At 36.4% G+C, this 11,281-nt stretch overlaps 1 protein-coding gene across 1 annotated transcript in view; it reads left to right on the top strand.

The window, feature by feature from the left end:
* Positions 1-2,582: 2,582 nt before the first annotated feature.
* LOC128689691 (calcitonin gene-related peptide type 1 receptor) overlaps positions 2,583-11,281 on the top strand; it is a gene marked incomplete at its 3' end in the record, with an annotated part of 38,947 nt that continues 30,248 nt past the window's right edge. Inside the window, 2 exon segments of the mRNA XM_070081391.1 lie at positions 2,583-2,687; positions 3,127-3,218. Coding sequence (XP_069937492.1) covers positions 2,673-2,687; positions 3,127-3,218 — 107 coding nt within the window.

Raw genomic sequence — 11,281 nt, forward strand, 5'->3', positions numbered from 1 at the left:
ATTACCTTACAAACGAATGACAGACCAATCCATTAAAGTAATTATCATGAAAATAATTCCCTGCAGCGTCGAAATTAAAATAAAATCCAATAAGCTTCTTTTAAAAAAAACAACTTTCGATACTGATAATATTGTCCAATAGTTCCTGAAAACAATATTTTAAAATGTCAGGCTAGAGTGAGTTACATATATGTGAAAATCGAGATTTTATTTTGATTGTGCGAATATATTTCAAGCAATTGTAGATTTAAGTATCTGTATACTCTCTCTCTCTCTCTCTCTCTCTCTCTCTCTCTCTCTCTCTCTCTCTCCCTCACTTCTAATTCAATTAGGGTCGAAGTCTTAAACTCATTCTAACTCACATAGTAAAATTTCAAAGAAAAAATTCCTTGTTCTTTTATGGTGTAGGCCCCACCCTCCAATCAATTAGTTTGGTAATGGAGAGAGGGAGAGAGAGAGAGAGAGAGAGAGAGAGAGAGAGAGAGAGAGGGAGAGAGGGAGAGAGAGAAAGTGGATACTTAAAAATATAAAGTTGCTTTGGCTTGTATTGCATTCATACAATCAAAATTAATTATTTTTTCATAAATAACTCACTGTAAGCTTGACCTTTATAGGAATTATTTACAGTATTTATTGCACAGTATTATCAGTCTTAAGAGCAAGTGTACGAAGAAAAGACAAAAACGAAGACATTGTAGTATTAAAATTGCTGTTTTCATGTACGGCAGAATAATCAAGCAGAAGGCTCTCTCCCTACCCTTCATCTCACCGTAGCCATATCGCTCGCATTGCGAAATATCGATGGAGATAAATTCTGCTACTCTCGTGAAAAGCTAGTGTATATATAATACTTGACGTGCTGTTGGAGTGTAAGCAAAGTAACATTTATGAAGGGGTTCAGGGAAACCGGCAGGCCGGACTTGAGTCCTGGAGATGGGAAGTACAGTGCCTGCACTCTGAAGGAGGGGTGTTAATGTTGCAGTTTAAAAACTGTAGTGTAAAGAACCCTTCTGGCAAGACAGTGATGGAGTGAATGATGGTGAAAGTTTTTCTTTTTCGGGCCACCCTGCCCTGGTGGGAATCGGCCAGTGTGATAATAAAAATAATAAATATATATATATATATATATATATATATATATATATATATATATATATATATATATATATATACATATATATATATATATATATATATATATATATATATATATATATATATATATATATATATATATATATAATATATATATATTATTTCTACCAGTTCTTTTGACGTTAAAATGCATCTATGGAGGAATGATGCCACTTAACGTTCTTCATCTCTAGTTCTTCCTCAGGTGTTAGAAGTGAAGGTTATTACTCAGGACATCGTGTTTTTTTCTAATTGTTCAATTCTTTTTTTTTTACTGAAAGTGTATATATATATATATATATATATATATATATATATATATATATATATATATATATATATATATATATATATATATATATATATATATATATATATATATATATGTAGTAATATGATGCTGTATAAGATTCATGGTGATAGTCCAAAAAAAAATGCAGAGGAAAATTTGACTTAGGAAAAGTGCTGCAGAAGAGCTCACGAAGTTAAAAATTGGGTATTTGAATTTCCCCCAAAAGTATGAAAATACCTCATCATGGATTTTTTTTCTTTAAAATTTGAAAATAATTTTTTTTGTTAAACTTTTCAATAGAAACCAATAAAATAAAAAAACTGGGTGATTTTCATGAAAACAGAAGCACTGCAATGAAGACCAATGATTTCTTGTATAAAATGAGAAAGATTTTTATTAAAGACTGTTCCATCAATAATGAAAGTGTAGATTAAAAAATATAATGTGTTTTATTTTTTCAGGTGGATTTAATTTTACTTTTAATCAGCTACTTTTTGCACCAGACAGCTGCAAAATAAAAATATAAGATAATGGACAAATTGTCTACGAAAAAAAAAATAAATAAAAAAAAACACGTGAAATATTGTTTCATTAGTGACGTGAAATTCTTCTTGGGCAAAATTCGTAATTTTCGACAACTCGACCTAGAAAAATAGTAGAAACATAATTTAAATCCAAAAATATTAATTAAATTATGCACTACTTATATCCCCATTCCTATTTGTCTTTTTTATATTTTCTTCCTCTCCCTCTCTCTAGTAGTAGACCTTATAATAGTAATAGTAACCGTAGTTGTAATATTAATAGTATAAGTGTAGCTGTAGTAATGGAAGTGGTATCGGGAGTAGTAGTAGAAGTTGAAGTAGAAATAGTTGTCAGAAAGTAGTAGTTGCGATAGCAGCAGCAGAAGTAGTAGTAGTAGTAGTAGTAATAATAATAATAATAATAATAATAATAATAATTGTAGTAGCAGTATTATCAGTGGTATTAGTAGTATATGTTAAATTTTTGGAAAGAGAGTACTGATTTTTTTTATATCATTTTATCAGAGCATTTCTGTTCATAGAATTTCCTTACTGTTCCTTTTCTTAATGCGAGTGTAGCATAGACGATGCAAATCTCAAGTGAAATGATATACCGTTTGTCTGTTGCAGGAAGTGGACACAAAGACTGTGACGAGAACGGTTCCTGGTTCATCCATCCGTACACTAACCAGTCCTGGTCCAACTACACTACTTGCGTCGATATGTCCAATCTAGAGGTAATGTTTCCCCTGGCTGTTTGCTCAGTCCTACTCTTCCTACTCTCTATTCCTTTCTCTCTCTCTCTCTCTCTCTCTCTCTCTCTCTCTCTCTCTCTCTCTCTCTCTCTCTCCAGGAAAATGTATCTCTTTGTTATGTATTAAATATTGTTATCTTTAGAAGGACGAATTTTAATACATATATATTCATTATTCTTGGTTCATCCCCAGTAAGCATAAAACTATCCACAATAACCAATGTTATTTAAAGTCAGCTAACATTATGCTATGTACAGTAACATATAGATATATCTATCTACAATAATCAATGATATCCATCCTTGATAAGTATAAAGATATCTCCAGTAAGCACAAAGATATCCTCACTAAAGATAAACATATCCCCCCCCCCACCTCCTTCTTCCGTGTACTTACACCTGGTCTTTGGTTTCCCTCACAGCTTCACCAAGGTGTCAACACGATATACATTGCTGGTTACTCCATGTCTCTAGTGGCTCTCTGCATCTCCCTCTTCATCTTCTGTTTCTTCAAGTAAGTTACGGTTTCCTTGTGTCTGCAGATGGGGAGGGGGATGCCTTGTCGGTGGTGAAGGGCTCTTGATCTATGGGAGCTACCATGCTCTTCCTTGAATCATGCCTGATTTCCCATCATCTCCCACGAGGATGATGCATGTAACTCTTTTGTTTATTTACTATAAAGTTTTTGCTGTTCATCGTGTTTATGTCGTGCCGAATAGGTAAAACTTGCGATTTCGTTTTAAATAGCAAGGCTCTTCTTGCTGAATAAAACAAGTGAAAATTTGTGTATGCAGTAACTGCGCAAAAATCATTCTCAGCCTAACGAAAAAAAATATTGCATTGTGTTTGTTTATTATTAAATTATTGTAAACTTATCTAAAATGTATTTAGTTGGATTAGGCTAAATTAATCTGCGCTTGTTATAATAAGATTAGATAAGTTTTCTAAGGTTCTTTTGATACAAAATTATTAATTTTTACATTAACATAAATGAAAAATATATCTTTAAACGTATATGAGAGATTTTTAGGAAGGACTTAATTGTAAATGAGTTCTTGCTAACTGACCAGTTTTACCTATTTGGCACGACACACACACACACACACACACACACACACACACACACACGCACACACACACACACACACACACACACACACACACACACACACACACACACACACACACACACACACACACACACACACACACACACACACACACACATATATATATATATATATATATATATATATATATATATATATATATATATATATATTTAAATATATATATATATATATATATATATATATATATATATATATATATATATATATATATATATATATATATATATATATATATTAAATACGCGGGATTACCAAAACTGTTGTCCAGAGGGCTGAGGAAGGGTTGTTGAGGTGGTTCGGACATGTAGAGAGAATGGAGCGAAACAGAGTGACTTCAAGTCTGTAGTGGAAGGAAGGCGGGGTAGGGGTCGGCCTAGGAAAGGTTGGAGGGAGGGGGTAAAGGAGGTTTTGTGTGCGAGGGGCTTGGACTTCCAGCAGGCATGCGTGAGCGTGTTTGATAGGAGTGAATGGAGACAAATGGTTTTTAATACTTGACGTGCTGTTGGAGTGTGAGCAAAGTAACATTTATGAAGGGGTTCAGGGAAACCGGCAGGCCGGACTTGAGTCCTGGAGATGGGAAGTACAGTGCCTGCACTCTGAAGGAGGGGTGTTAATGTTGCAGTTTAAAAACTGTAGTGTAAAGCACCCTTCTGGCAAGACAGTGATGGAGTGAATGATGGTGAAAGTTTTTCTTTTTCGGGCCACCCTGCCTTGGTGGGAATCGGCCAGTGTGATAATAAAATATAATAAATACGCAATTGGTGTTTTAGTGTCTACACCATAAAAAAAATATTATTAAAACGAGAAAAGTTAAAAATCATGCAAGAAAATAGGATAAAAAAAAACGAACAATACTAATTATGATTAAATATTGAAGGCAAAACTTTTAACCAAAGGTGCTGACTTTACAAGACTCTGAGACATATTCCTCAAGAAAAGAAATAAGTTGCAATCTTGCAGGTCAAACTTTTTTTAAATTATACAACATTTCGCTGTGTAGAGTTGTTTTAAGTGACTTTATCGATTTCTTGATAAAGCTTTAACAGACTAAAACTTTGCCTCGATTTAAGCTTCAGCGTGCGTCTTTTTTTTTTTTTTTAATGTATCCATTCTGAACACAAATATAATTTTAATGAACAGGGTTTTACATTTTCTCAGGTGTTTAAGGTGTCTGAGGCAGGCTGCAACGGAAGCCACATTTCCTCCAGCATTTCCTCCTCACATGTCATCCCTGCATGGGTATATTTTTCCTCCCCATGTCTGCAAATAGCAACACCTGCTATTGTTTCTCATGAAGATCTTTTCATCCAAGGAATTAGAGCTATCATACCCAACCCTGTGTCAAACCTGCTTGCCTCTTATTCGTTAAGGTGTTGTATGACCCATTCGTGTTTCGTGCTTCATCTGGAAAAAAATAATGGTTCTCCCGTGTTTCCTCTTCCTTTCTTGCAAAATATAATGAGCTACAGAAACAGAAAAACTGATATATGTTTTTGTGTATTTTGAGGATGTCTTTCATGACAAGACGTCATGGCAAGACGTCATGGCAAGACGTCATGGCAAGACGTCATGGCAAGACGTCATGGCAAGACGTCATGGCAAGACGTCTCATCTCTCGCCTAGACCCATCCTGGATAGATCTGTCATTTCAGCAGAGTCTTCAACACAGGAGGGATGTGGGTGGCCTTACTGTTATGTACAAGGCCAATATTGTCAAAGTATCACACTTGGATCCACTTCGAGGACAGCGTGAAACAAGCGTCTATACCACAAGACGGGCAGAAAGCAGCAACTTCACTCTGGCTGTACCCTTCTCCAGAACATCACTCCATCTGAGATCATATATACCCAAGATGACTCGAGTATGGAACACATTCGTACAGCATAATGATGTCAACGAGATAAAGTCAGTTGATCAAATGAAAATGCTGGCCCACAGATGGCTCCAACTTCATCCTGTTCCGTACTTGTATGTCTCATAACAATAAAAATGCTTTCAAATGAGCTGATGTAGGTAACAGCTCTTAGCTTGCCAATAAAGTTAGGAATCCTTAACCTGTAATATAGCTGTCAATAAAGCTAGGGATCCTTAACCTTGTCAAACCCTGTGTAAAAAAAAAAAAAAGAGAGAGTGGTGTTATCGTGAAGTTACTATATTGTACTGAAAATCTACGTGAAGTTACTGTACTGCAGTAAAAATCTACAGTGAAAATCTACGTGAAGTTACTGAACTGTAGTAAAAACCTACGTTAAGTTACTGTACTGTAGTAAGAATTTACAATGAAAATCTACGTGAAGTTTCTGTACTGTAGTAAAAATCTACGTGAAGTTACTGTATTGTAGTAAATATCTTTGTGAAATTATAGAACCAGAGCAAACATTCTGACGAGATTAAAATACTGAAGTAACAGCTTTCAAAAGTTACAGTACTGAACCAGTGTTACGAAGATATAATGCCAATGTAATTATTTTTTTTTTATAAAACGATAGTACTGAAATCAACACCTGGATGATGTTACACTACAGATTAAGATGTTACAGACAGGATGAATTACAAAACTATGGTAGATGAACACTTCTGGTTTATGAATGGTCAAAGAATCTCAAATTCTTCCCACCCAGTTCATTATTTATTCATGCTTTCCTATCAACCTTCTCTCCATTCGTCCCATCATCCACCCATACCACCCTATCAATCACACCATCCCCCACTAAACACCCAATCTCAAACTAACCACACCAACCCAATTGATAAGAAACACCAATATGAAAAGCAATATAGACAGGGCTTAATACACAAAGATATTCTTAAACACTATTCATCAGTCCTCACCAAAGTAATAAAGAAAGCCAAACAACTATACTACACCAGTAGATTCACTGACACAAGAGGAGATATAAAAAAGACCTGGAAAACACTCTCTCAGATTCTAGGGACCCACAAACTGAAAAAAAACAAGAATATTGTCCTAACTAAACCTAATGAAACACCACTGCAACCCACTGACACAGCTAACAAGATAAACGACTTCTTCTCAACCATAGGTTCTAATCTCGCCAATAAAATCCCACGTACCAATGCTCATGCCGGGGACTACCTAGATGGGAATTTCCCAAATTGCTTCTATCTTGCTCCAACTGAGCCCACGGAAGTCACCGAGGTTATAAAGTCACTTAAAAATAACTCAGGGAATCTGTCTCATGTCCCACCATTATTGTACAAGAGAGTGGCCCATGTCCTCTCGCATATTATCTCATTACTTTTTAACAAGTCACTAGAAACTAGCACCTTCCCGAAATTACTCAAGACGGCAAGGGTTACACCAATACATAAAGGTGGTGACCCTACAGATTTAAACAACTATAGGCCAATATCAAACTTACCATTGCTATCCAAAATCTTTGAGAAACTCGTGCACAGGAGACTGTATTCATTTATAACGTCACAAAACTTACTCAGCCCCTGCCAATTTGGATTCAGGAAAAATAAAAGCACTGACCATTATGGTATAAGAGGCCATGCGCTTGCATATTATCAAATCTTACCTTACTAATAGGTATCAGTATGTCACCATTAAAGACACAGCATCAACAACACAGCCACTTGATACTGGAGTTCCGCAGGGAAGTGTCCTTGGTCCCCTGCTCTTTCTCATATACATCAATGATCTTCCAAACGTATCTCGACACCTGAACCCCATTCTCTTTGCTGACGACACGACTTATGTCATCTCTCACCCTAATCTTGCCACCCTCAACACCATTGTTAATGAGGAGCTGATCAAAATATCGACTTGGATGACAGCCAATAAACTTACGCTTAACGTTGACAAAACCTACTACATTATGTTTGGTAGCAGAGCAGGAGATGCGCAAATTAACATTAAGATCGACAACACTCTAATTGCCAGGCATAATGAGGGCAAATTCCTAGGCCTATACCTCGACAACAACCTGAACTTCAGCACCCATATCCAACACATAACCAAAAAAGTATCCAAAACGGTTGGGATCCTCTCCAAGATACGATACTACTTGCCGCAAACTGCCCTTCTCACACTATACCATTCACTTATATATCCATACCTCACCTATGCTATCTGTGCTTGGGGTTCAACTGCAGCAACACACCTAAAGCCAATAATAACCCAACAAAAAGCCGCAGTAAGAATAATCACTAAATCCCATCCCTGGCAACACACCCCCCCACTCTTCATAGATCTAAACTTACTCCCTGTTCAGTACATCCACACTTACTACTGTGCAATCTACATCTACAGGACCTTAAATTCCAATATTAACCTTGACCTAAAACGCTTTCTTGATAGTTGTGACAGAACCCACAGGCACAATACCAGACACAAACATCTCTATGACATTCCCCGTGTCCGACTAAACCTTTACAAAAATTCAATGTATGTCAAAGGCCCTAAAATCTGGAACACCCTACCTGAAAATTTCAAAACTGCAGACACATTCATCACCTTCAAAACTACCATCAGAAAACATCTTATCTCCCTGATACACCCTGTCAACTAATAATACGAATACCACCTGGTGGTTCACACTTACACTCACTCACCCATTTGACCATAAACAGAAATATCAATCTCAATCTCAAAATAATGAATCTTAACTAGTCATAAGTTGGCCTGTGATACTCCAATACTGAAACTATGTATAGTGCCAAAACAAAAGCATTCACATTGCTAAACTCACAACTAGTATTTAGTCACTTAGCCATAATACCAACTTACCTCATAATTTTGTAATATTTTAAACCTAACATTTAATATAAGTCTGCCCGAAATGCCTAGCCATGCTAGGTGTTCTAGTGGTACACTCTGTAATTATTATTTTACTACATGTAAACCACACAATAACCAAATTCTGTAAACTCAGCATTGTAATCCTTATCGAGAATAAACTTTGAATTTGAATTGAATTTGAACCCTCCAATCACCCCATCTACTTCTAACCACTCCTCCCTGTCCCCTTTCTTTAGTCCTCCATCCCACTCCTAACCACTTCATCTTATAGTTCCTGACCTCAGAAGAGTCAGCCTTGACTGGCCAGTCATTACGACACATATTACAGTAGTTTCTGATCCATGTTTAACAGTGAATGCGCGTGGCTTCCAACCCAATGCTTCTCTATTTTTCAGTTCCAATCTTTTAAAAATCTATAATTTTTTTTTGGTTTTTGAAATGTTTCTTTTTTAAAAATCTATATTTTTTGGGGGTTATTGAAATGTTTCTAATTATTTTTTAAAATCTATAAAAATTTTTGCTTGTTGGAATATTTCTAGTTAATTTTCAGAAATGCATAAATTTTATGGTCGATGAAATATTTTTATTTAATTTTGAAGCATCTATATATTTTTATGGGCGTAGAAACATTTCTGCTTCATTTTTATTTTAAAGAACTTTATAATAATCAGAACTAGCGAGAAATCAGGTTTGGTGAGGGGAGATCAGACTCTGTGAGGGAGAGATCAGTTTTGGTGAGGGGGAAGGTCAGGTCCTGTGAGGGGGGGAGGGTGTTATCTTCTCATCATGGCCCCCTTGCCATCCTAGCCATTCTTTCCTTCATTGCTCTATTTCTTCATGGCTCTCTTCTTTTCACGATCTCCTTTTCCTATTTTTCTTCCCTTTGTGGTCCTCTTCTTTTAATGGCCCTTCATCCTTTTGTGGCCCTCTTCCCTTCGTGGCCCATTTCCCTTCGTGGCCTTCTTCCCCTCCCTCTGCATGATCGCCGCAAATGGAGCTCCTACACCTTCCAGATCTTGAATCATGGGAGTGAAATTGGATGTTTTCAGGTAGTGATTCGCTCTATTTTAACGTAAAATTGTTGTTCAAATAGATTGAAGATGATAGCCTAAAGGGCCCGCTTGGGCAGATGGATTTACGATAGAATGGGGAGGTAAAAATAGAGGAAGGGAAGGCACTGGAAAAAGGAGGAAATACAGGTTGGTGGTAAAAGATGTGAAAGACTTTGGAAAGCCAGAGGAGGTAATGGAAAAGGAGACAAAGAAAGGGTGAAGAGGACGATTAAGAGAAAGTAAATTGGGTGGAGAACGTAGGTAAAGGAGGAAAATGTAAAAGTAAAATGGCGAAAGGGAGAGTGGAAATAATAGATAGGAGGGCTGATGAAAGGGGATAGGAAGGAACGAAGGGAGGGAGGGAGGGAGGAAGGGTAGACGGGAGAGAAAATGGACAGCAGGAAAAGAAGTAAAAGTAAGAAGAAATAGGGAATAAAGATGGAAGAATAAAATAAAATGAGAGAGAAGAGAAAGAAATTAGTGAAAAACGACGAGAAGGATTTAATAATAGTGTTATAGAATAGTGAACAATGGAACTTTCGTCTCTGTCTGACTTCCAAAGACTGCATCTCTCTCTCTCTCTCTCTCTCTCTCTCTCTCTCTCTCTCTCTCTCTCTCTCTCTCTCTCTCTCTCTCTCTTTTAATCTCTCATTCTTCTCTGCCTCATCCTTTTTCTATATTTCCTTCCTCTGTCTTCTGTCTCTTTCCATTTTTTCTCTACTTTCTTTCGTGTTGAAATGAAAAAAAAAATGTTCTTTGAGTTGTATTTTGCTCGGAAGAGGAACTGATTCCAATAAAAATAATAAACTTTATTGTGTTGACACCTGAGTAAAAAATCGGAATCAACGGAAATAAAGTCAAAACAAAAATAAAGTCTAAGAACAACTGAATAAGAAAATCAAAATTAGACACAGGCAAGTGTTTTTTCTTCATATTTTCGAGGCATTAAGAGCCTCTGGAAGGCTACTTCACCTTCAACCTACTTTAAGGCATCATTGTTGATTCTCTTGCCACCAAGTCTACCACCAACGCTGCCACCAACGCTGCCACTAACTTTACCACCAACGCTACCACCAACGCTACCACTAATTCTACAACCAACGCTACCACTAATTCTACCACCAACGCTACCACCACGGACAAGAGCCACTATCACCACAACAACCACCACTACAGTTGCCAAGACTTCTGCCACCACAACCACCACAACCATGTGTATGTGCAGCCAACAACACATTTTATTATTCCGACTATTCGTTCACTGTGAACTTAGTCAAGCTTACAAACAACATATAGATATAAAAGGAATGTAAAGAGTTTAAGGTGAGGTGCTCGGAAGATTAAACTTCTTGGAAGAAGTAGTGATACTAGCTGTAGTAATACTAATTAAAGAATCTTAAAAAAATATACATAGTAGCCTCATTCTGCAAATTATTCGGTGAAGCCATGTGTGGTTTATTCAATTTAAATAGTTGAGAGGAAAAATAGTTTTAACATATCTTGTGGAATAAGTAAGCAAGCTTCTTTATACACCTTATACTAGGCTACAAAAAAAAAAAGTAATATGTATACAGCTAAGACGGTATGTAAGTTGTACACTGTCATCTCTGACAGGTAACAGTA

Source organism: Cherax quadricarinatus, unplaced genomic scaffold (genome assembly GCF_038502225.1).
Source record: "Cherax quadricarinatus isolate ZL_2023a unplaced genomic scaffold, ASM3850222v1 Contig2547, whole genome shotgun sequence".
Taxonomy (NCBI): Eukaryota; Metazoa; Arthropoda; class Malacostraca; order Decapoda; family Parastacidae; genus Cherax; species Cherax quadricarinatus.